Here is a 27329-nt window from a genome sequence, read left to right as displayed (position 1 = left end):
ACCTCTCAGTCTCCCCTCCCCCCGATATCACCGCCAGTCTTTACTCAGTTTTCTAGTAAATGTCTTGGAAGGGCAAACACTTTCTGACGCCTTGTTCTCATACACATACTCTGCTTGCAGATTTTCAACCAAGTGCCATCCTGGTTTGTACCCTGGAGTCAGCAGATTGCAGGGGAGCCGGCAGAGGAGAACCAGCTCTCCTTGCATTGCAGGATGGAGGCAGATCCTGAGGAACCTGAACGCACTGGCTCCGAGATGCAGGATCCAAACCCAAGTTGCTGGGACCAACACAGGGTAACGGGCGACGTGTGTGATGCAGGAGGCCAGACTGGGTGATCTAATGGTCCGTTCTGGCCTTAAACTCCATGAATCGGTGAAACGGCAAAATGTGAGCAGACGTGCAAACCCCCTCCCCACCCTGCAAATCCAGCTCCACCCCAGGCCCGCCTAAGCCCAGCTATTCCCATCCGGGGCCCAGCAATGCCAGGCTCCAATTGTTCCATGCGGCAGAGCGGCTGGGGCCGGGGAGGTGTCCTCTGCGGCTTAGAGAACGCCAGACTCATCACGCTCACAATCACTGGAGGCCAGCAGGGCACATGAACACACTTCACTGCCTCTGCCCCAGGGCACAGCGCTGCTAGGCCAGGATCCCCCGGAGACCAGCAGGATTACTCGTGGGCGCAGGGAGCAGGATTTGCCCCACAGGGCGTTGTGACCCGCTTGCTGTTGTCCAAACATCCGTTCACTATCTCCCTTCCCTGTCCCCACCATGTATGAGCTGGAGGCCGCGCGGTAACGGGATACGCACCTGCGAGACACGGGATCTGAGCTCTGCCAGACGGGCTGCCTGAGTCTTCCAAGCCACCTCTCTTTGCCCACCTCCCCATGGGCCAAAGACCTGCCTACATCCTCGCAGTGTCAGCCGGGCAAGCAGTTCATGTGTGCCTGGGGCTTTGAGATTCTCGGTGAGAAGATACCAGGGACGTGTAAAGCATCATGAATATGACTGCTCACTACCTACCCCTCCGAAGGCAGCAGAGCCCGTCTGCCCCCTTGCACAACACGTGAGATCACTTGCTCCAGGGTTTCTCCTGGCATTTCTCCTGGCATATCTGCAAGTGGTACTGCTCTGGACACGACTGAGGCAGCCTCCCCAGGCGCTGACTTGCACGCTCATATTTTATTGTGCATTATCTGAATAGGAAAAGGCAATACAGCAGAAGAATTTCCTTTCCCTGGGTTTCCAGTCTTTGCATTGTCTGGATTTCTGAGCTTTACTACCAGGCAATTAATCTCCAGCCATTAGAAATATTAATGTGGAGGTTTCTTATCAGCACTGGCTCGGGAATGTTTTGCTGTTCTGAGCAAAAGGAGCGTCTGACCCAGCGCAGGTCACAGCCACTCGCTCCCTGAACAACTGTGTATGTTCGCTGCCCGAGGCAGCTGCCAGATGGGTCATCTACCTGGAGAGGAGCAGCGCCAGGCAGGCTGGGGCTGCGAGATCAGATCGTGAGCGACAGAAGGCCAGGCGCTCTAGTCAGATGTCGTCTTCTCGCATGTGCTGCATTCCCAGAAGTCAGGGGTGAGGAGAGTGGAGCCCCAGGGTGAGGGCAGCTCAGTGTCCTAGGAATGCACAGCAAGGCCGCCCTCCCGTTTGCTGTGCCTTTGGTACGCAGGAGCAGCTCCTCGGGCCTGGTGCTCAACAAGCCCCAAGCCTGGGCTCAGGGCCCTGGGCACAGCTGCCTGTGGGTGGCGGTGCAGAGCGGAGGGGTTCCAGCTTTGCCGTGGGAATGGAGCAGAGCCGCGAGGGACTCTGGGGAGCAGAAGGGGCAGAACAGCCAGGGCACACAGTCATGGGATGGCAATCTCCCACCGCAATGTGACGAAGGGAGCCTGTGACCCCTCCGCCTGGAACGGTCTATAGGTGATGCTCTAAGACCCAATAGCATAACAGAGAAGGAGAGCCTTTCCCACCCACACCTGCCTGGGCCGGCTCCTCCCAGCCGAAGCAAGCCGGGCATTACCCCTCTGCCCCAGCGCCTCTTCCTGAGCACCTGCCGGCCGCAGAGCTGGCTCCACATTCACACAGTGGAGATGGCAGGGCGGGACGCACCCTCCTGCTGTTCGCTGCAGTGCGGGACCTGAAACCTCCCAGCTGCACCCCCGCCTTGCCGCACCCAGCGCACACAGGCGTTCTGCCGGCTTCTCACACCATCCTCTCGGGTCACAACAGCGCCCCGCCCCAGCGTTCAGCCCTCACAGCTATCCCTGGGGCGCAGCCCGCCGGCCGGCTGCGATCCCACTCCTAGCAGCCTCTCTGCGCTTGGAGGAGCGGCGCGAAAAGGTGCAGACAAAGGGGGGCTTGGGGCTTGACCAAGCCGTATTTCAGACACCAGTGATCTGCGTGCGGGGGCCCTGTGATACCAAGAGCCCACAGCACCAAGGCTACGGAGCACGAGGGGGGCCCCCGGGGCGACAGGGCACCCCAACTGGCCAAGGAAACAGGGATTCCAAACCTGCGTCCCCCTGCAGCTCTTTCCCAGGCCGAAGGCCAGCCCAGCTGTGGTAGTGGGACTGTGACAACCCCCCCGCACACACACAGCTGACACAGCCGGGGCAGCAACCACCCTCGCGTGGGCGCAGGCAACCCGGAAACAGCAGAGCTTCTTCCGGGCCAGGAGCTGGTGGGAGCCACACCAGCTAACCCTGTCTCGTGCAGGCAAGGCCCGGTCAGAATCCGGCCAGTTACAGGCAGATAAAGGGAGGCCTGGGGGCCACATGCACTGTTAGCAGAAGTGATGCAGCGCCGGCAGTCTGTGCTTCACCCTGCTCACGCCAGCCAGGGCGCTGGATGGTGAGTCTGAATCTGCTGTTTGAGAGGAGCCACACAGGGATGCCCAGGCCAGAAGGGCCTGTTGTGACCTGCCCAGCACAGGCCCGAGGACTCCCCTGAGCTACTCCCCGCTCTCAGTCCAAGTGGTGGGGCTGAACCAGAGCAGATCGGCCAGAAACCCTCTCTGGATGTAATGGAGAAGCGCTGCAATGCCGGTCAGTTACCCTCGTGGTCAAACATCGGCACGTTATTTCTCCTCTGAATTTGTCCTGGGACTGGCAGCTCTGAAGTCCCGACTCCGGCCAGGGAGATGGACGCGCTCCTGTTACTGACCTGTCAGGGCACATTCCCCCTCTGGCACCAGCAGGGACGCGGTGAGAAGTGCATCCCTGAAGCTCGGGGAGCAGGGCTGGAAACCCTGATCGATGGGCTACGGCCAACCAGACCTTTGCTATGGGGCTGCGTGGCTTAAAATGGTGCCAGGGCGGGGAAACTGCCCCCATGCCCTCCCCTCCCCACAAGGGTCAGTTATACTCACAAGGCAACAGGGCAATAGTTTCAGCCCTGATTACTGCAGACACAGCAGCATTCCCAGTGAGGTGCAGTCAGTGTAAGCCCCCCCGTTTTAAAAGGGCCAGGGGTGGGTTGCCCCAGCGTCACAGTGAGTCTCTGGCAGAAGAACGCTGACTATGGGGCTCTTCTGCCATTCCCCACCCCCACTGCAAGTGCAGCAGGGAAAAGAGGAACAGGGCCGTGGCCAGGACACTCCAGGCCATTCTGAGTCCCAGCTATGTTTGCAGCTCCTTGGGGCTGTTTGCAGACAGGGTCTGTTTGAGTGGCCTTCAGGTTGCTCCAGCCCAGTGCAGAAGAAGCCGCCCTGCACAAAGCTGCAGCAGGATCAGGGAAGTACACAGGTGAGATTTGAGCTACATTTGCAGCCACTCCCTGCCCTCAGTAAACCAGCTGCACCCCCCGGATCTGGCCCACAGTACTGCTGTAACCTGGACCTCCAGGGATCTTCTACACAGCATCTTTCTTCTGCTGGTTGCTTGAGTTACCTGCTATGATTTCTCTGCCCAGGGGCCATCATTATCACACAGTCTGAGAGCAGCTGCGGTTTGTTTGAAGGCGTTCACATCAAATCCGAAGCCTGCATTCAGCAGCGAGCTGCGGCTGGGCTGGATGGTTGGCGCCTCGGTGCTGTTTCTGTTCCACTGAAGATTCATGTCTTCGAAGTCCCACTGTGAAGAGAAAGGATTTCGGGTTACAGGGACAAGGCAGGTCTGTAGCGCCGGAGCTCCTACAGAAGTGGGGTCTGCTCTCCACGGGATGCAGATTGGCCACACGGGAGCCGCTCAGGCCGGTTTTACAGGGCGGAAACCACCTGAATTCAAACTTTATCTGAAAATAGAAATTGTCACAAAATTCTCATTTTAAAAAAATGTTCAACAAAATTTCCCATGGAACCCTTTTTGGGATAGGCTTTTCATTTTCTCCTTTCCTTCTCCCCCTCCCACTGCGAGCAGTAAGATGGAAAATGGAAAAAAAAACAGAGGGAAAAGGTTTCAGAGTAACAGCCGTGTTAGTCTGTATTCGCAAAAAGAAAAGGAGGACTTGTGGCACTTTAGAGACTAACCAATTTATTTGAGCATGAGCTTTCGTGAGCTACAGCATCCGAGGAAGTGAGCTGTAGCTCACGAAAGCTCATGCTCAAATAAATTGGTTAGTCTCTAAGGTGCCACAAGTCCTCCTTTTCTTAGAGGGAAAAGGGGGAACCAAACTGAGAAAAAACATTTTTGAAATCAAACATTTTCGATAAAAATGTTCATGAAAAAATGTGGAAGGAAAGGAAAAGCCGCCCCTGTCGGATCCTGGCAGAGTGAAAACTCTCTAGCAGCTCTCGGTGGTTTTCTAACCAGCTCCGGCCATTACTGTTCAGCTAATGAGCAGAGACTGATCTCCATTAAGGTGACTATCGAGGGCTGCTAACTGAGAAGCCTCAGCCAACTTCTACTTCAAGGGACAATGGATCTTGCTGTTGAGAAGAGGTCAGTATGAGGCTCACTGTACCGCCTACATCTTTGCCGAAAATACCCGGCTGGCGCTCTCTCCAGTGCAGCACTCAGCCCCGAGGAGTAACAGTCTGTCCCTTTGAACCCAAAGGATTGTCACGAGAAAACGATAGCGAGTGCTCCAGAACCAGCTGTTCATCACCTGGGAGTTCTCACGAGAAAACGATAGCGAGTGCTCCAGAACCAGCTGTTCATCACCTGGGAGTTCTCCTGGCACTCACTGGAGGTAATCAGGATACACTCATGTGCCACTCAGGCCACCTGACTGGTAAACACAGTTCCAGCTCAGTCTTACCGACCTCAGAAATATCTGCAGCCATCAACAGAAGGGCTTTCAGCCGTTCTGGAGTCAGGAACGTTTTCTGCATTGTACCCACATCCGTGCAGAACGAGGCCCATGGGATTCCAGGCAGTATTCACCTCTTCAGCCCCTCATATAACTAGCCAGTGGCTCTACAGGATCACACAGCTGATGGACTGAAGTCCATCATTTAAAACCATTGCTTCAGAAAGGGCTTGAGGCCATGCTGTGTGACAGCACTAGATGCCAGTTCATGCCCGCCCTGACTTGAAGCCCCCGTCCTGGGCTCATGGAACAATGGCCCAGATGTACCGAGCCCTCCTGGGGCTTTAGTGACACATACAAACTCCTCCAGCCCTCAGGCAGAGCAACTCCATTCACCTCCCGTGTCACACCGGGCAGGTCCGCACCGGGGGGGGGGGGGACGACACTGGGTAGCCATGATAAAACACACTCACATCCCACACACCCAGGTCAGTCACCGCACTGCGGACCCACGTGACTTCCCACAATGCAGCCAGGATCACCCTCAGAGGGCAGAACAGGGAGAAAAGTGGCGATATTCAGTCCCCAAGCTCCACCCACAACTTCTATGGGTCCATGTGGCACATACTGTACCTGGGATCCCACAGGTCAGCGTGAACTCCCTTTCTGCCCCTGTTAATTTAGCGCTCGTGAGGGGGCACCTGCCTGCCCATGCTGCATACCAGCCGGGGGCGCAAGCTCGTGCCACACAGCCTGCGCCCCCAGATCTGTCCTGGAGGGGCATCTCTCGGGGGGCCCTGCTTGACCTCTCCGCCAGCTGTGAGAGTGGATGGACGGGACTGAGATCACACGATTCACACAAGCTGCTCCTAGCACTACAGAGCTGGACGCCCCTCTGCTCCCCAGCCCCTGAGCCATCTCCTTCCCAGGAACGGGTCGGCAGAATTTCTGCCCTCTGCCCCACAGGAGACATCTCTGTTGCTATAAAACTTCGAAGCCACAAGATGAACCCGGCGCTGGCTGCGACGCCTCATGGCTGATGTGTACCAGCCCAGGGGATACGGCTTTCTGGAGTCCGGGGCTGTTTGGAGTTTATCATCATTGTTCCTTTATCTGCAGTCAGTGAAAGCCAGTTGGAGGTGGGGTAACTTCCTTTAGGGGAGATTAGACGCCTTCTCTCCTCTTTGACCTCAACTAGTTCTGTGACCTAAAAACGACACTGGGCTGGAGATCATGGGGGAGACTCTACTCTTGTGCAACAGTGTAAATCCAGAGTAGCTCCACTAAGGGTCCGTGGAGTCACTTCAGATTTACACCAGCAGGCCTGAGAACAGAACCTCTCCCCGGGATGGCCCGAAGGACAAAGCACACACATTATGTTTTTTTAATTTATGAGTGATTATTTCCTGCCCTGCAATCTGGCCTCTTTCTGGGTCTTGTGATGTCTCATGCATCTAAACCAGAGGTGGGCAACTATGGCCCCCGGGCCACATCCTGCCCGGCCCTTGAGCTAGCCCCCGGCCCCTCCCCTGCTGTTCCCCCTCCCCTGCAGCCATGGTAAGGGGGCCAGGGCCAGCGGGTCCCAGGAGGCAGTCAGAGGACAGGGGGCAGTTGGATAGTGTGGGAGTCCTGGGGGGCCTGTCGGGGCAGTTGGACGGGACAGAGGTTCTGGGGGGGGTGCAGTCAGGGGATGGGGAACGGGGGGCGGTTTGGATAGGTGTGGGAGTCCTGGGGAGCCTGTCAGGGGGTGGAGGTGTGGATAGGGGTGGGGGGTCCCAGGATGGGGCGGTCAGGGAACAGGGATAAGGGGCGGTTGGATGGGGGTGGGGTTCCAGGGGGGGCAGTTAGGGGCAGGGGGTCCCGGAAGGGGGGTGGTCAGGGGACAAGGAGCAGAGGGGGTTGGATGGGTTGGGGATTCTGAGGGGGGCAGTGGGGGGGGGGGGAGTGGGACAGGGCAGATAGGGGGCAGGGGCCAGGCTGTTTGGGGAGACACAGCCCTTCCTACCCGGCCCGCCATACAGTTTTGCAATCCCAATGTGGCCCTTGGGACAAAAAGTTTGCCCACCCCTGATCTAAACCAAGAGAGACTGCAGTGGTAATGATCCATGGATTTAAAGTGAAAGAAGCTTGGCAGACATGGGTGTCCCCTGGTCCCGGCCTCCCCCTCACACGCCCGCGCGAAGCAAAGTGACAGTTCTCCATACCTGTTCTGAGTTTAAGGCCTCCCTGTACTTTTGCTGCAGAAGAAAAACAAAGATCAAGAAAAGAGTTGATCTAGAGCAGCCACCACCAAACAGCCCAGCCCAGATCCCTTCTCTTTACACCTCGCTCTGGTACCTAGTCAAGGTGGGGAGAGCCACATGGGAGGATTCACAAGCAGCTTTTGAGAGCAGGAAAGCCGCAGCGGGCAGAGAAATACAGGGACTTCTTATTTGCAAAATAAACCTGAAGAGAGTGGGCGAGCGAGTGTGCAAAGGGAGCTGGGGGTAAGAACCACTGCAAGGAAAACATGATTTCACCAGGTGTGTGAGACACTGTCACAGAAACACAATCCATTTGAGAATGTCAGTCTGTCCAAACAAACGCAGGAGCCATTTCAGTGTGGGGTCTGTAAGGGCCCAGAACAACAGCCATAGCAAAGGACAGGCTGCGTGGGTCTGTCAACTATCCCAGGGCTGCTCCGCGCTGTAACTTGGAAATACTGACCCCTAGCTGCCACGAGCATTTCAGCCACCAAGAGCTCCATCATCTCGTATATTTTCAAAGATACAAAACGAAAAGGAGGACTTGTGGCACCTTAGAGACTAACCAATTTATTTGAGCATGAGCTTTCGTGAGCTACAGCTCACTTCATCGGATGCATACTGCAGCTCACGAAAGCTTATGCTCAAATAAATTGGTTAGTCTCTAAGGTGCCACAAGTACTCCTTTTCTTTTTGCGAAGACAGACTAACACGGCTGTTACTCTGAAACCTGTCATTATTCAAAGATACAGTGACTGTCAAACAGCGTACGGCCTATGGACATGGAGTGCAAACCCATGGCACTGACCAGCCACCTTGCCCCAATCATCTGAAGAGTTTCTCTCTCATGTGCAGCGTGGCTCCTACGGGAACCAGTTACCAGCTGCAGGTGTTTTTAAAAAACAGAAGCGAAACAAAACAAACTTTACAGAATCAAAATGTGTTTTTGTTTGTCCCCCTCCATATGGTAACTGTGCTGGTCCTGGTGCAAGGCAAGTGCTAGCTCAGATGGAAGGGGCTTTGACCTGCTGTAATCTCCTGCCATAAACCCATTTGTTCCCACAGAGACGCCTGCTGACACGCCAGGGACATGGTAAGAAATGCCAGCATCAGACAGGAATCTCTGAGAACACCAGGCCGGGGAACCCAGGCCAGCACGGAGCACGGGTGGTAGGGCTGGCAGAGGTTTTCTGCGCTCTCTGTTCTGTCAGACCAAGGGGCAGTAAGGGCAGTGGGCCATCCATCTGCCCATCTCCCAAGGAGCGTAGGCTGCCCTGTCCCCACAGGAGCGGAGAGCCCCGGAGCCCAGGGTGCTGGCGGGTTGGAACAATGGCACAGGGATGCGGAGCGTTCCCATGTACGTTCTGGAACAGAATGGTCCCATTTTTAGAACTATATAAAATAGTCCAGTATTTGCTCCCCTGCCCTCCCTCGAGCACGTGGATTGTCCAGCTCTTGGGATCGCACCACTGTGGGCCGAATTCTACCTTCCGAGGGACGGCCCTGCTCCAGGGCGAGCTGCATGCACGGAGCTCAGGACAGAAATCGCCCCAGCTACTGTGACGGGCTTTGCAGAGTTTCTATGAAACATCTCGCAGTTTGACAGCAGCAGCTATGAGTCGATGCAGAAATCTCCTACTGGGGAGGAGCAAAGCAGGCCTGAGGGGAGCTGGCATTTCCCCAGAACTACGAAAGAAACCGTTTCCTTTGCCGATAGTCGCATATGTGCCATATCAGCCTGCAAGGTGGCAAAGCAGGAGGGAACATGCAAAGATAACAAACAAAAGCCCTGCAAAACCCATCAGCCCTTTTCCCGAGACAACACTCCTGGCAGCCCCGAGTTCAGAACCTGCATTTCGGAGCCCACTGGAGATCCAGTTCTGCGTTCCCTCCTCTTCTCAGAGTGAAAATGAGGGTGTTGAGGGGCAACCAGGGTAGGGTTTGTCCTCATGCTCCTTGCTGGCTTTGAGACAATGTGAGGCCAGTCTGACCCCTTACGGAATATGCCTAAGCAGAGCACTCGGGCCCTGCAACGCTCAGCCCCGCAGGCAGCCTCCAGCAAGCAGAGAAGGTGCCAACCACCACACTGAGCCAACCCAGGGAAGGGGCCGCTCAAGGATTGGCCAGTCCAGGTTCTGACCCGGTGCCATCTGCAGGCATTTAAACCAGAAACAACAACTCTGCATAAGGGTTCACACGGCTGGGGCCATGTACGCTCACTCTGACTACACTGAAGTAGCGTGAAAAGAACATTATTAAGGCTGCAAAGGCAAGCACTCCAAAGTTCGGATGCTCCAGAATTAAGGCTGCCCAGGCCCCCTTAATTCACCCCGGTATGTATGCATCATGATAGTGTCTGTAGTTACATGCTCACGTACTGCTTTGCCACAGGATCCCTGCCTCATTCAGCGGGCGGGCAGGACAGTGACCACTCAAGAGCAGCTGCTTGGTGTTTTGTTTTCTCCTCATTGTTCAGTGAGGTGCGGGAGGTCCCACGCAGAGCTCTGCTCCAGACTAACTGGATAGCTCCACCCGAACCCGACTAGACACAGCCAGTCCCAACCTGACCCATACCCATGAGGGTTGCATTGTTTTCACACCCAACCTGAGAAAAGAAAAGAAAGCGCAAGGAAGGACTTGCTGGCTTAAACCTGTGAACAAGAACATCAGGGGGCGGGGCAGAACCGGGGGAACACTGGGGGCTAGCATCCCACCGTGGAAATGCTGTGGGGTGGACGTATGTTTCCACCCCCATGCATCTCGTGCCGGGGGATGGAGGTGAGAGCGGGACCCAGAGGGGCTGCCGCAGCGCCCACAATAGGGCCAGGGAGTAGGAGTTGGGGTGATGGGGGGCGGTGTTAGCAGAGGCGGCAGAAACTAACTCTGAATGGGGGGGGCTGAGGTACACACGGGGGGCAGGAGCAGGCCCAAGTAGGGCCTGAACAGTGTCGTCGGCACCAGCGGTGCTAACAGACCACCTGACCTGAACCGAGGCCGAACACACACTATACAGATTACACCTAAGCCGATGCTTATACTCGGGTCCCGGGGGGTTCCAGCTGGGTTGTAGGGTCTAGCCCCAGGTTTTATTTCCTGCACGCTATTCAAGACCTGCTCTGACACCAGAATTATTCATGTCCTCATGGGCTTTTCTATGGTTCTCATCACCTGAGTGCTTCACAAACATCAAGCAATCTTCACAATACCCCTGTGAGATGAATGGGTATTATCCCTATTTTACAGGGGTTCCCAGTTTGAGACACCTAGGACCTGGTTTTTCAGCGTACTCAGCACTGTACAGCGCTTTAAATGTTCACAGCACACTCCTATTGACGTCAGTTGCAGCTGTGAGTGCTCAGAACTGCTGCAAATCAAACCCCAGGAACTCACGTCAGGCACCCAGAAAATGACAACCACACAATTAGGACCACCTGGGAAAAGTTTGGTTTAAGTGAGTTGCCCAGCACCACACAGGAACTCTGTAGCAGAGGCAGGGAGAGAATCCATTTCCCCAGCACAGCATTCAATTGCCTTGACCATGAGCCCATCCCTTCTCTTCCTGCAATCCCCTGCCCCAATCACTTTCTCAGTCTTTCCAAACTGGCTGGCTTAGGCCTGAAGTCTCCCAGCCCCACTATCGGTACACACCTTCCAACTTCTGCAACAAGTAATGCTGGGGGTCCTGTAGACACAGCCTCCTCACTACCCAACGCTGTTCAGCCCCAGAGAAGGGGGCCTATGAACAAAATTGTACGTGATCACGTAATTAAAGACTGTATCCTGATGCACCAGCACAACGGGGCGAATTAAGGTTGCCCGGGCAAATGTAATTCCAGCATTTCCCTACTTTTGTGGGCTTGACTTTGTAACCATAATAATGTGCCCTTAACGCAGTTGTGCGTGTGTACGTCTCCTAGGCTTTGTTAAACCGCAAACGGAATAAACAGAAATTCTGTCATGTGGCATTACGCTGACACCCACAAAGGTCAGCCGCAGGGTTGGAACCTTTAGATCCACTGCACGCACCTCTGCCACTTGAGCTAACAGTGTGACTGGCAGCAGTAGTAGGCTGTCATCCGCAATGTGAGCCAGCTCTAGAGGGGGATGGGCCACTTTGCCAGTGGGTCTCACAGCTATTTGCTAACAGCAGAGGAATGAGGACACTCAGACATCTTGGGTTCCCATTCCAGGCTCCGGAGGGGAGTGTGCTCTAGTGGGCACAGACTCTTCTGCCCATTTCCCCCCAAGTGTGACCTTTTCTGCCCCATCCCGCCAACCTGTCCCTGTCCTGTCTCTTCCCCACCCCGGCTCCTCATCCCAGTTCTTCCCTCCTCACCTAGTCAGTCTCAGCCCTCTCAACCCAGATCCCTCCCATCCTGGTCCTCATCAAACGTCTCTCTCCCGCTGCGCCTCCATCCCCGAGTGGTTCCCAGTTTCAAACCCCCTCCTTGGGCTCCTCATCCAATCCCAGTGTCCTCCCGCCCCGGCCCCTTGTTCCAGTCCCTTTGCCCAGCCAGTCTCCACAGCTTATAAACTGGCCAGACTTGGACGGATTTTCACAGAGATGGCAAAAAGCACATCCCTGCCCCCAGCTCATGTCTGCCAAATGGTAAATCCCTGCTGCGAGCCGGGGGGTGATGGAGACTAGGGGTGGGTAGCGTCAGCGAGAACTTTTGAAAGAAAAGGTCTCCCGAGTTTTTAACCTGGCCCAAACGACGTATTTTCCCAGCCTCATTCTTGGACCCAGCCAAACCATCTTGGGTGAAATCTTCAAAATACAATTCAGCCGGAGGCAGCCCCGAGCCTGGGACTTTCGGCTCAAACAGTGGCAGTTTGGAAAAGGTTGAAGCAACCAAAACCAGGGTCTTCTCCTGGGAGATGAGGTCAGGTTTAATATGGGGCGACGTGCCCAGCCCTGGCTACGATGCAGTAAGCATGGGCTACGTGCTGAGCTCCGTTTCAGTCTTTAGTTTACAATCAGCCCTGCCAGCTCCTGCTAACGGCAAGCGGTGCTTTGCCCGAGTGGGAACTGCCCTGGCCCTCCGGCCCGCCCCACGGCAGTCAGCGAGGCAGAGATGGAGAGGGGCCCTACCGCAGCCCCTGTGTGTGTGCGCACGTGTGTGTTTGTTTGTGTGTGTGGGGGGGGGGATATCTGGTTATCAGGGGAGCTGGCTTCTTGTGACCGGACCCTATCATGTGGCAATTAGCCAGGATGCTCTGGGGACTCGGCCTGCACGGGGGGTTCTCTCACTGCCACACGCACACCTGGGTGGGACAGTCCCTGGCCTGGGGCTAGCGGGCTCTGTGCTCCGTGCACTACTTAAGGCAGGGCGGGCCGAGTTCAAGGCAAGAGGCTGGGGTTCGCGCAGGATCCAGTGCAGATGACCAGCATCAACCACCTACCTCGAGCTCGGAGCTAATGGAGGAGACGACTGAGGAGCTGGAGGGGGAGAGCTTGGCGTGGATGACCTGGACTGGAGGGTAGGCAGGGGGCTTCGGCAGGGCGGGGTCTGCAGCACTCGTCTGTCCATCTCCCGGCAGCCTCACTGCACCGCGGCCAGCCTGGATGTAGCAGGGAGCAGGATTTACCAAGATACAATCACAGGGCACAGCAGGAGGATCAGAAACCCGCAGAGGAGAGGCCTGTGTGGGGAGAGCACGGGGGTGAAGGGTTGGGTCGCAGACCCCCGTGCTTATGGGGCAGGGCTCCCAAAAGCTGCAGACCGAGGAGCCCCCGGTCACCCCCAGAACAGGCGGCAGCAGGGCGGGCGTGTGTGCACACACAGAGCACGGCTCGGCTCAGCTTCTCTCGCTGGCTGGCTGCCCCCCTGCAGCCCGCTGCGACCCCGGCCAGCCTCTCGCCTTCCCCCCGCAGCTCAGCTCCATGCTGCTGCCGGCCGCCCAGCGCCCCAGCTGTTCTCCCGCCTCACCGGCTGCACCTGCTCGATGGTGAGATCCAGGCGGCGACCGACGGCAGCCCCCTCACGGAGCGCCGGGGGGGCCGGGAACGTGCTCAGCTGCAGCCAGTTGGGGGCCTTAGAGAGAGGGGGGGCAGTGAGTGTGCAAATCCCAGCACGCACTGGGAACTGCAGGGCTGAGCTTGTCAATGGAGGCCATAGCAACGACCCGTCCCTCCCTCCCACTGCGGCGCGACGCAGCGGGCTCCACGAAGAAGCAGAGCAGCCGGGGGGTGCTCTTGGGCAGAGGGAGAGGAAGGGCGGTGGGGCAGGTGGGGAGCAGGCGCGGGGGATACCCCAAGGGGCGGTCAGGGTGGGCTGTGCAGCCCCCCAAAGGGGGTGGGAGGAAGGAGCCAGGAGCAGCTCTGTACACAGAGGAGAGCCGGGCCCCCGGATCAGGCTGCATCCCGTGCAGTGACGTAGCGGGATGCTGGGGTAAAAGGGCCCATGTCAAACCCAAGAGGCACAAAAACCTCGGCAGGCTCTCAACCGCCTGCGGCCAGCACAGGAGCGAGCTCTGCAGCGGGCCCAGCCGCCCCTGTAAGGGCCTCACACCCGCCCTACCGCCTCGGCAAGGCACCGCGGGGCGCGTCACAGCAGGGTGGGCCCCCGGCCGTCTCCCCTGGCAGGGCGAGTGGCAGCACACGGTGCAGGGCAGGGGAGAATCCAGAGACAGGAGGAGAAACCTTTTCCTCTTCGGCTCCCTTCGGCTCTTCCTCCTCCTCCTCCGCCTGGGCCAGCAGCGCCCACGTGTCCGGGGTCTCGGTTGCCTCAGCCCCAAGGCCCAGCCAGCTCATCTGGCTTTTCATCAAGCAGGACAGACAGGCGATCTGAGCTCCCCGGGTTCAGGAAGTGACGGTGTCTCAGGGTAACACGAGCCCTGCAACATGGCTGCCTGGAGGGCAGCTACCCAGCACTGGCTCAGGGACAATGCCCAGCCCACACTACCTAGCTGGCCAGCGTGGCGTGGTTTGGGCAGGATCCGCAGCCCCCGGGGCCCATCAGACCCCGGGGCCTAACCTCTGCAGCCTGCGTCGTGCCCTGGAGCTGAGGGCTGCTCAGTCCCCACGGCCCACCCAGCCCGCGGCCTCGGTGCCAAACCCACCGTGCCAGCCCGTGGAGCCGGCGGGGAAAGGATACAGCCACGTCGAGCGCAGCAGAGCCCAGGGCGAGCAGCAGCCAGGGCACGGCTCGCACAAAGTACGCGGGCCGCTGGTCGTAAGTCACAATGGCCGCGGCATACAGGACGCTGGCCAGGGCCGAGGGGACGCTGGCCCAGAGCTGGGTCGCTGGAGACAGCCTCCCTCTGCACTGCAGACAGCAGGGGAAGGTCAGAATGGCTCCCTGACTCAGCAGGAGCCATCCCCCCGCCCCGTGGGGCGCCCATGGCAGCAGAGCCCTGCCGCAGACATAGCGCAGTCCACGTAGCTGTCCGCAGGCCGGGAGCCTTCCCTGCCGCCCGGTCCAGGCCCCGCACCGCCGGTCTCTGCCTCTGCGGCGACACGGGAACAGCCGAATACCCTTCGCTGGGCACACACGCGGGCACCGGGGACTGGGCCCTGCCTCCTTCTGCGCCACCGCCCTGCGAGGGCAACGTGAGCGCGGCCATGCTTCGCGCCCCCATGGGCCCTGTCGACCTGGGATCTGAGCCCAAGGCAAAGGGCACGGGTAAACCCCTCGGTCTGGTTCCCCGAGGCAGCAGCCCGGGCAGTCCCGGATCTCGCTGCTGTTACAGCAGGGGCAGAACAAGCCCTGGGTTAGGGAGAGCGAGGCCCACCAGGCAGCAGCAGGGACCGCAGCCCAGCCCTGAGCCTGCAAACGCTCGCACCCATGGAGACGGCAGGGTTGCTGCCACGGGCAGGCTCAGGCCCTCGGCTCTGTCAGGGGCAGGCTACGCTGTCAAGTGTGCCCTCAGGAGACTCGCTGCTGGGCAGTGCAGTCTGAGCAGACAGACAGACAGACTGGAGGAGCCGGGGGGACAGGGACAGGACGTGGGAGAAGAATCCCTGGGCCTCACGGAGCGTCGGGCAACAGCACCAGGGCAGGCATGAGCGCTGAGGAGACGGTGGCCGGCTGGGAAGGGAGGCCCGGGCAGGGGGAAGACAGAGGGTGGGATTCACCCTGGCACATGGGCACTCGGGGAGGGGCTGTCCAGGAGACAGTGCCATGCCCCAGCATGCCGGGAGGGGGCCACAAGACCCACATCTACACTGACCCAGGGCCCTGTTGCACCAGGGCAAGAGGCCCAGCGGGGCTATGGCTGCAGCCCTGCGCCCTGGCCGGGGCGGACACACTCCAGTTTGGAGCTAGCTCGCAGGCTGTGCCCCTCCTGCTGTGCACCCCCACTGTCCCAAGGCCACAGAGCCAAGTGCACTGCACGGCCAGGCCCCCGCCCTGTGCAGGGCTCCCGGCACGGCAGCGGCTCGGCGTTACCAAGCTCCCGCCAGCCCACTTACCGCTCCAGAGAGTGCGGGGATCCTGGCCGTGAAGGCGATGAGCGCAGCGAGCATCCCCAGAGCAAAGCCCAGCACTTCCGTGTTCTCCTGCGGGACGGGAGGATAAGAAATCCTGAGCCACTGGGAGCCACCGGGGCACCCCCCACTGCATGGTAGGGGCCCCGCCAGCCACTGCGTGTCACCCCCACGTGCTCATCTGCTCGGACACACTGTCACATCCCGCACAGCGCCTGTCTTCCCGCGACTGTTGGGCCCATCACGGGATCCCCGCCCGCCCAGAGGGACACGGGCAGCGGGAGCTGCGTTACCTGAAGCACCGTCCCAAGCAGTCTCCTCTGTGCACCGTGGAACTCCTCGGGGCAGGATGAGGCAGCCATGGCCAGGCCGTACCAGCCGGCGCCCATGCACAGGGGGAGAGCGAGGGCAAGGAGGCTGCTCCTCACCTGTCTCCTCCTCCTCTTCCTCCTGCCGGGCAGATCTGCGCAGGACACAGAGTCTCAGCCGGGAGACACAGCGAAAGCCCGTCGGGGAACTGGCCCTGCACTGGAAGTGCCAGCCAAGAGCACAGCGTAGGGAGCGGGTCCTCGGCAGCTCCAGCTTCTGCTGCTGGAGAACATCTCCCCCAAAACGGGATCCTCGTCCCCCAAGAGCTCGCCTGCCCCTGGGTCACTGGCTGCGCTGGGAGGGGGGCACCATCCTTACCTCCCTCCCACCCTACCTGTCTCCCAGCCCTCTATTATCCCTGCCAACCCCCCATCCTAGGCAGCACCCAGCCCTCTCCCTCCACCCCCCAGCATCCACCCCACCCCCTCCACGCCCAGTGCACTCCCCCAGCACCCAGAGAGCACTCAGCCCCTCCTGCTTTGAACACAGCTTCTCCCTCGACTCCCCATCGCCCAGCTCCCGCTGATCCCAGCCTCCAAGCCCCCGCCCAGCCCCCACTCCCTCAGCATCCAGCCTTCCAAGCCACACCTCCCCAGCCAGGCCTCTCCCCAAATCCCCCTCCCAGCTGCATGCTCCTCACCACTCATCTCCCCAGCCCTGCCCTACCAGCATCCTACCTGCCTGTCCCTTCTGTGTGGCCTGGAACGGATTCAGCCCCTGTAGCATGCTGGGCCCCCCAGCACTGTATGCATCCAATCCGGGGAGGGGCCAGGTTATCACCTGGGGTTCCCCCCTCTGATCTGTCCCCACCATACAGGACAGGGAGACCCGCCGGGCACGTACCTGGTGCGGGTCTGGGGTCGGATGCGCAGACAGGAAAGAGAGTCAGCAGGAAGTGAATGATGTCGACAGCAACCATGTACGCCCCTGTGAAGACCTGCGGAGAGACCAGTCGGATCAGAGCCACGATCACAGGATGGGGAAACGCTTTATGGACGATGCAGACCAGTCTCCCAACAGCCCTGAGAGGGTGATGTGATAGCCTCCTTCTGTGCATGGCCCTGGCATGGAGAGCTGAACAGCCTTGGCCAAGGTCACCTAGCCAGCAGGTGTCAGAGCTGGGAAAGAGCGGATGGGTTCCGACTTCCAGTCCCCAGCTCTCAGCACAGATCTCTGTGGCAGCCTTCGGGTGACCCCAGCTCTCCCTGGGCCTCCCCCAGACCAACAGCGTCTGTAGCCTCCTCATGGGCCATGGCAGAGACAGGGCCTGCTGCGGAGAGCCTAGGCCAGAGCAATGGGGCAGACAGCTCCCGCAGCAGGCTCTGGAGCTGAACTAAACTCTGCCCATCTAGCCGAGACCCGGCGTCCCTGGGAGAGCCAGCAGCTGACGGGGGGGGGAGGCCCGGTGTGGTACCCTGCTCACGGCTGGGGTGGCCGTTTGGACACTCCATGCAGATCTCTCCCGAGCTGTAGTGCTTGGAGCTCTGTCACTGGCCGACAGCCCATGGTGCCAAATGTCACCCCAGGGGGCTCCGAAGCTCCCAGGCCAGACAGGGAGCAGACCCTGGAGTATGACAGAGTTCAGATTTTACTCCAGATAACCCAGTGAAGTGCACAGTATCCGCCTTCCCAGCCCCCACTGCAGACAGCCTCCGGGCCACAGCACACCAGAGTCTGGTCCAACGCCCCCAAGAGCGCCCTGCACCACCCCAAGAACCCCCAGCGAGCTGAACTTCTGCAGCGAAGTCAGACAGACTCATCCCGGCCCCAGGAACCAGCCTGAAGAATTTATGCACAAAAGGAATTTTCTCAAACAGATTCCGAACCCTCTGCCCTAGTGGCTGCTCGCAGTGCTGCCCCGGCTGCCCCGTGCTAAGGTGCGGACAGCGCCGGGCGTGTAACACAGAGCCCGCCTGCCCCGGCTGCCCCGTGCTAAGGTGCGGACAGCGCCGGGCGTGTAACACAGAGCCCGCCTGCCCCGGCTGCCCCGTGCTAAGGTGCGGACAGTGCCGGGCGTGTCACACAGAGCCCGCCTGCCCCAGCTGCCCCGTGCTAAGGTGGGGACAGCGATGAGTGTGTAACACAGAGCCCGCCTGCCCCGGCTGCCCCGTGCTAAGGTGGGGACAGCGCCGGGCGTGTAACACAGAGCCCGCCTGCCCCGGCTGCCCTGTGCTAAGGTGGGGACAGCGCCGGGCGTGTAACACAGAGCCCGCCTGCCCCGGCTGCCCCGTGCTAAGGTGCGGACAGTGCCGGGCGTGTCACACAGAGCCCGCCTGCCCCGGCTGCCCCGTGCTAAGGTGGGGACAGCGATGAGTGTGTAACACAGAGCCCGCCTGCCCCGGCTGCCCCGTGCTAAGGTGGGGACAGCGATGAGTGTGTAACACAGAGCCCGCCTGCCCCAGCTGCCCCGTGCTAAGGTGCGGACAGTGCCGGGCGTGTCACACAGAGCCCGCCTGCCCCAGCTGCCCCGTGCTAAGGTGCGGACAGTGCCGGGCGTGTCACACAGAGCCCGCCTGCCCCGGCTGCCCCGTGCTAAGGTGCGGACAGCGCCGGGCGTGTAACACAGAGCCCGCCTGCCCCGGCTGCCCCGTGCTAAGGTGCGGACAGTGCCGGGCGTGTCACACAGAGCCCGCCTGCCCCAGCTGCCCCGTGCTAAGGTGGGGACAGCGATGAGTGTGTAACACAGAGCCCGCCTGCCCCGGCTGCCCCGTGCTAAGGTGGGGACAGCGCCGGGCGTGTAACACAGAGCCCGCCTGCCCCGGCTGCCCCGTGCTAAGGTGGGGACAGCGCCGGGCGTGTAACACAGAGCCCGCCTGCCCCGGCTGCCCTGTGCTAAGGTGGGGACAGCGCCGGGCGTGTAACACAGAGCCCGCCTGCCCCGGCTGCCCCGTGCTAAGGTGCGGACAGTGCCGGGCGTGTCACACAGAGCCCGCCTGCCCCGGCTGCCCCGTGCTAAGGTGGGGACAGCGATGAGTGTGTAACACAGAGCCCGCCTGCCCCGGCTGCCCCGTGCTAAGGTGGGGACAGCGATGAGTGTGTAACACAGAGCCCGCCTGCCCCGGCTGCCCCGTGCTGAGGTGGGGACAGCGCCGGGCGTGTAACACAGAGCCCGCCTGCCCCGGCTGCCCCGTGCTAAGGTGCGGACAGTGCCGGGCGTGTAACACAGAGCCCACCTGCCCCAGCTGCCCCCGTGCTAAGGTGCGGACAGCGCCGGGCGTGTCACACAGAGCCCACCTGCCCCAGCTGCCCCCGTGCTAAGGTGGGGACAGTGCCGGGTGTGTCACACAGAGCCCGCCTGCCCCGTGCTAAGGTGCGGACAGCGCCGGGCGTGTAACACAGAGCCCGCCTGCCCCAGCTGCCCCGTGCTAAGGTGCGGACAGTGCCGGGCGTGTCACACAGAGCCCGCCTGCCCCAGCTGCCCCGTGCTGAGGTGGGGACAGCGATTGAGTGTGTAACACAGAGCCCGGCTGCCCCGTGCTGAGGTGGGGACAGCGCCGGGCGTGTAACACAGAGCCCGCCTGCCCCGGCTGCCCCGTGCTAAGGTGGGGACAGCGCCGGGCGTGTAACACAGAGCCCGCCTGCCCCGGCTGCCCCGTGCTGAGGTGGGGACAGCGCCGGGCGTGTAACACAGAGCCCGCCTGCCCCGGCTGCCCCGTGCTAAGGTGGGGACAGCGCCGGGCGTGTCACACAGAGCCCGCCTGCCCCGGCTGCCCCGTGCTAAGGTGGGGACAGCGCCGGGCGTGTAACACAGAGCCCACCTGCCCCAGCTGCCCCCGTGCTAAGGTGCGGACAGCGCCGGGCGTGTCACACAGAGCCCGCCTGTCCCAGCTGCCCCGTGCTAAGGTGGGGACAGCGCCGGGCGTGTAACACAGAGCCCGCCTGCCCCAGCTGCCCCGTGCTAAGGTGCAGACAGTGCCGGGCGTGTCACACAGAGCCCGGCTGCCCCAGCTGCCCCGTGCTGAGGTGCGGACAGCGATGAGTGTGTAACACAGAGCCCGCCTGCCCCGGCTGCCCCGTGCTGAGGTGGGGACAGCGCCGGGCGTGTAACACAGAGCCCGCCTGCCCCGGCTGCCCCGTGCTAAGGTGCGGACAGTGCCGGGCGTGTAACACAGAGCCCACCTGCCCCAGCTGCCCCCGTGCTAAGGTGCGGACAGCGCCGGGCGTGTCACACAGAGCCCACCTGCCCCAGCTGCCCCCGTGCTAAGGTGGGGACAGTGCCGGGTGTGTCACACAGAGCCCGCCTGCCCCGTGCTAAGGTGCGGACAGCGCCGGGCGTGTAACACAGAGCCCGCCTGCCCCAGCTGCCCCGTGCTAAGGTGCGGACAGTGCCGGGCGTGTCACACAGAGCCCGCCTGCCCCAGCTGCCCCGTGCTGAGGTGGGGACAGCGATTGAGTGTGTAACACAGAGCCCGGCTGCCCCGTGCTGAGGTGGGGACAGCGCCGGGCGTGTAACACAGAGCCCGCCTGCCCCGGCTGCCCCGTGCTAAGGTGGGGACAGCGCCGGGCGTGTAACACAGAGCCCGCCTGCCCCGGCTGCCCCGTGCTGAGGTGGGGACAGCGCCGGGCGTGTAACACAGAGCCCGCCTGCCCCGGCTGCCCCGTGCTAAGGTGGGGACAGCGCCGGGCGTGTCACACAGAGCCCGCCTGCCCCGGCTGCCCCGTGCTAAGGTGGGGACAGCGCCGGGCGTGTAACACAGAGCCCACCTGCCCCAGCTGCCCCCGTGCTAAGGTGCGGACAGCGCCGGGCGTGTCACACAGAGCCCGCCTGTCCCAGCTGCCCCGTGCTAAGGTGGGGACAGCGCCGGGCGTGTAACACAGAGCCCGCCTGCCCCAGCTGCCCCGTGCTAAGGTGCAGACAGTGCCGGGCGTGTCACACAGAGCCCGGCTGCCCCAGCTGCCCCGTGCTGAGGTGCGGACAGCGATGAGTGTGTAACACAGAGCCCGCCTGCCCCGGCTGCCCCGTGCTGAGGTGGGGACAGCGCCGGGCGTGTAACACAGAGCCCGGCTGCCCCGGCTGCCCCGTGCTGAGGTGCGGACAGCGATGAGTGTGTAACACAGAGCCCGCCTGCCCCGGCTGCCCTGTGCTAAGGTGCGGACAGCGCCGGGCATGTCACACAGAGCCCGCCTGCCCCAGCTGCCCCGTGCTAAGGTGGGGACAGCGCCGGGCGTGTCACACAGAGCCCGCCTGCCCCAGCTGCCCCGTGCTAAGGTGGGGACAGCGCCGGGCGTGTAACACAGAGCCCGCCTGCCCCGGCTGCCCCGTGCTGAGGTGGGGACAGCGATGAGTGTGTAACACAGAGCCCGCCTGCCCCAGCTGCCCCGTGCTGAGGTGGGGACAGCGCCGGGCGTGTCACACAGAGCCCGCCTGCCCCGTGCTAAGGTGGGGACAGCGCCGGGCATGTCACACAGAGCCCGGCTGCCCCAGCTGCCCCGTGCTGAGGTGCGGACAGCGATGAGTGTGTAACACAGAGCCCGCCTGCCCCGGCTGCCCCGTGCTGAGGTGGGGACAGCGATGAGTGTGTAACACAGAGCCCGCCTGCCCCGGCTGCCCCGTGCTGAGGTGGGGACAGCGCCGGGCGTGTCACACAGAGCCCGCCTGCCCCGTGCTAAGGTGGGGACAGCGCCGGGCGTGTAACACAGAGCCCGGCTGCCCCGGCTGCCCCGTGCTGAGGTGCGGACAGCGATGAGTGTGTAACACAGAGCCCGCCTGCCCCAGTGAGCCTTGCTGTGAAAAACCTGCAGGGACCATCCCATTCTGAGCAACAGCCCTGGGACTGGGAGTGAGCTGGGGGAGGGGACACAAGTGCCGGGCAGGGCAGCGCCATGAGGCTGTTCCCTCCCCACAGCCACGGCGCTGGCCTGCCGTGCTCGCCCGTTTCTCACATTCACGCTCAGCTCAGGAAGCACGCGGCGTGCAGCCCCCTTTCCGAGCAGGTAAAGGCACAGCTGCTCCACCTCTGACGTGCCTCCTTCCCTGGCCGCACCCCTGGGTGCGCAGCTGCAAACAGCCATGGGGGTCCGTGTGTTCACACACCCAGCCCGTCTGCACGCCCAGCCCTGGGAACTGTGCGCACAAGTCGGGGCCTGTGTCGCCCCCATGTGGGAGAAGAGACATCGTGCAAGTTTTCACTACTGGGCTTAAAAATCCCACCCCGCCCCCCGTTAAACCAGAGCAACGTCCCGTGCAGCCCAGGGTAACTAAAGGCACCAGCAATCTGGGTCCCCTCCGTCCCGCCTGCCCCATGAGCTCGGGGGAGGGACTGCTGGCTGAGCCTGAGGGGCAGAACCGAACGGCAGCTCCCCATGCCAGGTGCCCTGGGATGGTCTGTCTGGGAGGGACAAGGACTTGGTGTCTCCTTGTATCTCTTTCTAATGCAGCTATCGTGGCCTCTGAGGGTACTTCTACACAGAAATTACACACCCGTGGCTAGTAGACTCGGGCTAAGGGGCTGTTTAATTGCAGGGTCGATGTTCGGGCTCCAGCCCAAGCCCTCAGACCCTGCAAGGGGGGACGATCCCAGAGCCCGAACATCGACCCCGTAATTCTACAACCCCTTAGCCAGAGCTGGAGTCGGCTGGCCCAGGCCAGCCGCGGGTGTCTGCCCGCAGTGCGGGCATACCCTGAGCACCAGCCGTGAATGCCGGGAGCGACCAACCGCCCTGTGCTGGGGAGACACCGGCCGTGAGCGAGGCTGGGCCCAGGGCCCTCCCAGACTGGCAGAGTCGGCTGTTCATGACTCCACCTCAGGGAAGCAGCTGTTACTCCGTCAGCCCTGAGGAACAAGACAAACAGGGTGGGGAGCGTGAGCCTCACCCTACCCCTGCCCCCGGTGACTCTGCCAGGGAGACGCCCGCCCAGAACGACTGCTCCCGGTCAAGGGGAAGAAGGTGCAGCAAAGGGTGGCACTGAGGCTTAAAGAGCCATGTCATCAGTGGGGGACTGAGGCCCCCCTCTGAGTGGGGCAGGGACCCCTGCCCATGAACTGTCCCACTCCCTGCCACCGTCCCCTCATCGGTCTCTCGGTGGGGCCAGGCCTGGCTGGGCAGGGCAGGGAAACGCACATGGCCCCCAGCGCAGTTTACAAGGGAAAGGCAGCTGGGCCGAGCCTGCGTTATCCTCACCCTCCCGGAGTCCCCTCCTCAGCAGGGGGACCCTGAGCAGCCATGGCTGGGGTGAAGGGAGGGGCCTTATGTCAGAGTTGACTGCCCGCATGGTGGGGGGGCTCCCCGGGATCAGAGCGGCCATTTGGATCTGTGCTGGCCTCCTGGGATTGCCGTTACCTCAGGGGACTGGGACGGGGTCTCGTGGTGGGGGGACCACCATGGAGCAAAGGGGCAGAACTCAGCCAGGGGAACCTGCCCCCTCCAGCCCTGAGGCAAGGCGCCCAGGGACTGCAGGGCCAGCTGTGCCTGGCCAGGGCTGAGGGGTTCGGGGCAGTACTCTCTGACACGTGTTGGGCCTAGGGACACACAGGGAGCACCATCATCTGTGCCCATGGCCAAAGCCCTAGCCAACATCCTGCACTGGCCGCAGGGGTTGGGCTGGGGGCTCCAACCTGTCCCATGCCCGACCTCCAGGATCTGCAGGCCTCTGCGGGGGCAGGCCGGACGTCTCCCGCGTACCTGGATGGTAAGCTGCTTGGCGAGGAGCGCCCCGATCGTGTTGCACATGCTACCCACAAAGCTGTAAACGATGCAGAGCACCGACGCCTCCTGCCAGCCCTGCCTCCTGCAGCGGGCACGGAAGAGCCTGGGGGGACACAGAGGGAGAGGCATCAGAGCAGGGGCACACTGCCCTTTCACCCAGGGGCTGGGGTTCTCAGTCCAGCTTTATCGGCTAGGATGAGGAACAGGCTGAGCTATTTAACAGTGCCCAGGGTCCCCCAGGACACCCCAGTGCCCATGAGGCCAGGTCCTGCAGCCCAGTACGTGGGAGAGTCAATCAGAGCATGCCCCTTCAGTGGGATCGTGGGACATGCTACTAACTAGCAACGGCAGGCTCCTGTTTCACGCCAGGCCCCAAGGCCAGGGTGCTCTCTGGCTTGCCCCAGGGCTGCTCCTGTAACCACACAGCCCGCTGAGCACTAGCCAGCATCGCACTCTCCAGCAGCCCTAGCACTAGGTCTGCGTCAGGGGTGGCCAGGGCAGCTCACTTCCCCTCCCTGGGCCACAGCTCCCCACATGGGGGCCAAGACTCAGCAGTGATGAGCCGCTGCAGGACAAACTCAACACACCTCGGGGAGGGGTGAACTCCAGATGGTGCTGAGCTGGACTGAGATCAGTGGATGATGCTCGTGCAGTAATACGGATGCTTTGGCATGAGAACGCAGCATGTTGGACAAGGTGGTTTTAAGCAACGCAGCCAGGCTAATTACATCCCTTATCCAAATAAATAAAGCTATATAAACGTAGACAGAGGAGGGGAAACCTGGTAAAGCACACGCCTGCCAATGGTTAATTTTCCCATTAATTTTCATACATTGGCTCACATAAAGGGCGGAAGGAGCTGGGTCTAAGGTTATGAACAACAGAGTAAAAAGCAAATAAATAAGAACATAAAAGCTGCACAAGACACGGCTCAGCAGTTTCCCTTTAAATCATCATTGTGTAGCCTAAAATTACATCCCCCAAATGCACCACTCAGCAAGAGCTCTGTTTGGCTCGAAAGCTCATCTCTTTCAAACGGAAGTTGGTCCAATAAAAAAAGATTATCTCACCCCCCTTGTCCCACTCATTCTAGCCATTTCACAAATGTACCCAACAAATTAGGAACTGTTCTACTGGAACAGAACAAATGGATGTTCTCTTTGCATTAACATTGCTTGTGGAAAAAATACAGAGAAAAGTAGAAAACCCTGGAGACAGTACTCATCCATGTTGGGAAGGCTTACGAACACATTCCAAGAGAAGTCATTTGGTGGTGCATGACAACGAAACCGAGGCCTGAAGACTATATCAGACTTGCCTGGGACACGAACTGTTGGTACATACGGTTACCACAGTCCGAAATCCATGTGGAGAAACCGAACAGTGTTTAGTAAGAATCAGAGCACATCAGGGCTCAGCACTAAGCCCCTTTTGGTTCCCGTTGGTGCTTGATGCACTTACACAAAACATCCAGAGTGCCCCTTGGTGCATGGTTTTTGTAGATGACGTAGTGATCGCAGGGGAGAGCAAAGAGCAAGTGGAAGAAGATTTAACAAGACAGAGGTGCATGCGAGAAAGAAATGGCATGAAAATCAGCAGGAATAAAACAGAGTACAAGGCCTGCAGATTCGATGATACCCTGCAGGAAGACAAGAAGACTAAGTCTACCAGGCCAGCCATGACCATAGGTAGAGAAGTTCAATGTCACATCTGAATCATAGAATCTTTTGGCCCAATCCTCCAATTTGTCTAGGTCCCTCTGTATCCTATCCCTACCCTCCAGCGTATCTACCTCTCCTCCCAGTTTAGTATCATCTGCAAACTTGCTGAGAGTGCAATCCACACCATCCTCCAGATCATTAATGAAGATATTGAACAAAACCAGCCTGAGGACCTACCCTTGGGGCACTCCGCTTGATACCGGCTGCCAACTAGACATGGAGCCATTGATCGCTACCCGTTGAGCCCGACAATCTAGCCAACTTTCTACCCACCTTATAGTCCACCTTATATCTGAGTTCCTTCAGAACTCTTGCGTGATGCCATCCAGTCCTGGTGACTTATTACTGTTAATCAATTTGTTCCAAAACCTCCTCTAATGACACCTCCATCTGGGACAGTTCCTCAGATTTTTCACTTAAAAAGAATGGCTCAGGTGTGGGAATCTCCCTCACGTCCTCAGCCGTGAAGACCAATGCAAAGAATTAATTTAGTTTCTCTGCAATGGCCTTATTGTCCTTGAGTGCTCCTTTAGCATCTCGATCTTCCAGTGGCCCCACTGGTTGCTTAGCAGGCTTCCTGCTTCTGATGTACTTAAAAAAATTTTGCTATTACTTTTTGAGTCTTTGGCTAGCTGTTCCCCACATTCTTTTTTGGCCTTCCGAATTGTATTTTTACACTAGAGAGCCCCTCCCACAAAGTTAGCAGGTCAAGTCAACCACTGGTTATTTATACACTTCTTTCCTATGGCTCTGCTCCTTCTCAGCAGGCTCCTCAGGCCCCCTAGCCCAACACGGAGCTTGCTTTTCTGCCGTGAAATGCCCAGCCCAAGGAGGTGGTTGTCATGCGGCCTGTGTGGTTGGCAGCGGTGGCGCTATCCAGTCACCGGGGCCCGAATCCTCCCAGGGAGTCAGGCGTTGCAATGCAGACGGTCACAGCACCTAACTTGTAGGCTCTAGAAAATGACAGGAAAACCCTTGAGCCACAAAGCCTGAGTTCGGGACCTCGACTCCCTGCGGTGCCTAGGGCGAGCGGGGAGCCCAAGGATGCGAAGACCCACAACGGCAGTGCCAGCGGGGAGCTGCCCGCGCTAGCCCGGGGTGATGCCAAGGAGAGCCCAGTCCTGCTCCTCTCCCCGAGTTGGGAGCCTGAGTCCGGGCTGCAGGAAGCGCCTGTCTCCCGGTGAGTCATCACCGGGGGGGCAGGTGTTCGGCCACCGAACCACCCCCAGGGCCCCCCAACGCCACCCAGAGCAGCCAGGGCCGGAGGGGGAGTTCTTCTTCCAGCATCTGCAGCCCCGCGTTGGGGCACCCAGGGGATAACGGGGTGTCTCTGCAGCCGCGGCAAACCCAGGCGCCGAGCAGGATCCGGCCCAGCCGGGTTCCCACGCCCCCTTCTCCGGCTCCCCCCGCCTTGTGACCCGGCTCCGGCAGGCTGGGGGGAGCGGCCGGGCGGCCTCAGTACACGTGGGCCCAGCCCTGCCCGCCTCCCCGGTTCCGACCCAGCTAGAACGACCGGGGGGGCTCAGTTACTTCCCCCCCCCAGCCTGGGCGGGACACCCCCCGCCGGGGCTCCGGCCGCAGGGACCGGGGCGCGGGGCCGGGCGGACTTACAGCCCGTGGGCGGCCATCCAGAGCAGCGCGGCCAGGCTCCCCAGCGCGGCGGCGCCGCAGGCTCTGTCCCGGGCCAGGCAGGCGGCGAGGTGCCCCCAGCTCCCGGCGGCGGCTCCCAT

The 27329-nt window shown here is 60.5% G+C and overlaps 1 protein-coding gene across 3 annotated transcripts; it reads right to left on the bottom strand.

Moving 5' to 3' along the window:
- TMEM44 (transmembrane protein 44) lies at positions 1-27329 on the bottom strand. Of its 3 annotated transcripts, XM_073358990.1 has the most exons (10): positions 27211-27329; positions 23855-23981; positions 17075-17168; positions 16156-16325; positions 15848-15934; positions 14532-14702; positions 14078-14221; positions 13365-13469; positions 12838-12996; positions 1-4074 (listed from the first exon to the last, which is right to left on the bottom strand). In XM_073358990.1, the coding sequence occupies exons 1-10, from the start codon at positions 27327-27329 to the stop codon at positions 3895-3897; spliced, it is 1356 nt and encodes a 451-aa protein (XP_073215091.1). In that variant the 3' UTR covers positions 1-3894. The 3 variants fall into 3 exon arrangements, with proteins under 3 accessions (XP_073215091.1, XP_073215093.1, XP_073215094.1); XM_073358992.1 differs by lacking the exon at positions 27211-27329 and having other exon boundaries at positions 12838-13077; positions 23855-24120; XM_073358993.1 differs by lacking the exons at positions 13365-13469; positions 27211-27329 and having other exon boundaries at positions 23855-24120.

This window comes from Lepidochelys kempii, chromosome 9 (genome assembly GCF_965140265.1).
Source record: "Lepidochelys kempii isolate rLepKem1 chromosome 9, rLepKem1.hap2, whole genome shotgun sequence".
NCBI lineage: Eukaryota > Metazoa > Chordata > Testudines > Cheloniidae > Lepidochelys > Lepidochelys kempii.
This window is presented reverse-complemented; position numbering and strand designations above follow the sequence as displayed.

Excerpts from the sequence above, each read along its gene's own strand:
- TMEM44 (XM_073358990.1), bottom strand. The coding sequence starts at position 27,329 with ATGGGAGCCGCCGCCGGGAGCTGGGGGCACCTCGCCGCCTGCCTGGCC. Across the intron at positions 23,982-27,210 it reads TGGATGGCCGCCCACGGGCT|GCTCTTCCGTGCCCGCTGCA; the intron begins GTAAGTCCGCCC and ends GTGTCCCCCCAG. Across the intron at positions 14,222-14,531 it reads CTGCTGCGCTCGACGTGGCT|ATCGCCTGTCTGTCCTGCTT; the intron begins GTATCCTTTCCC and ends CGGGGAGCTCAG.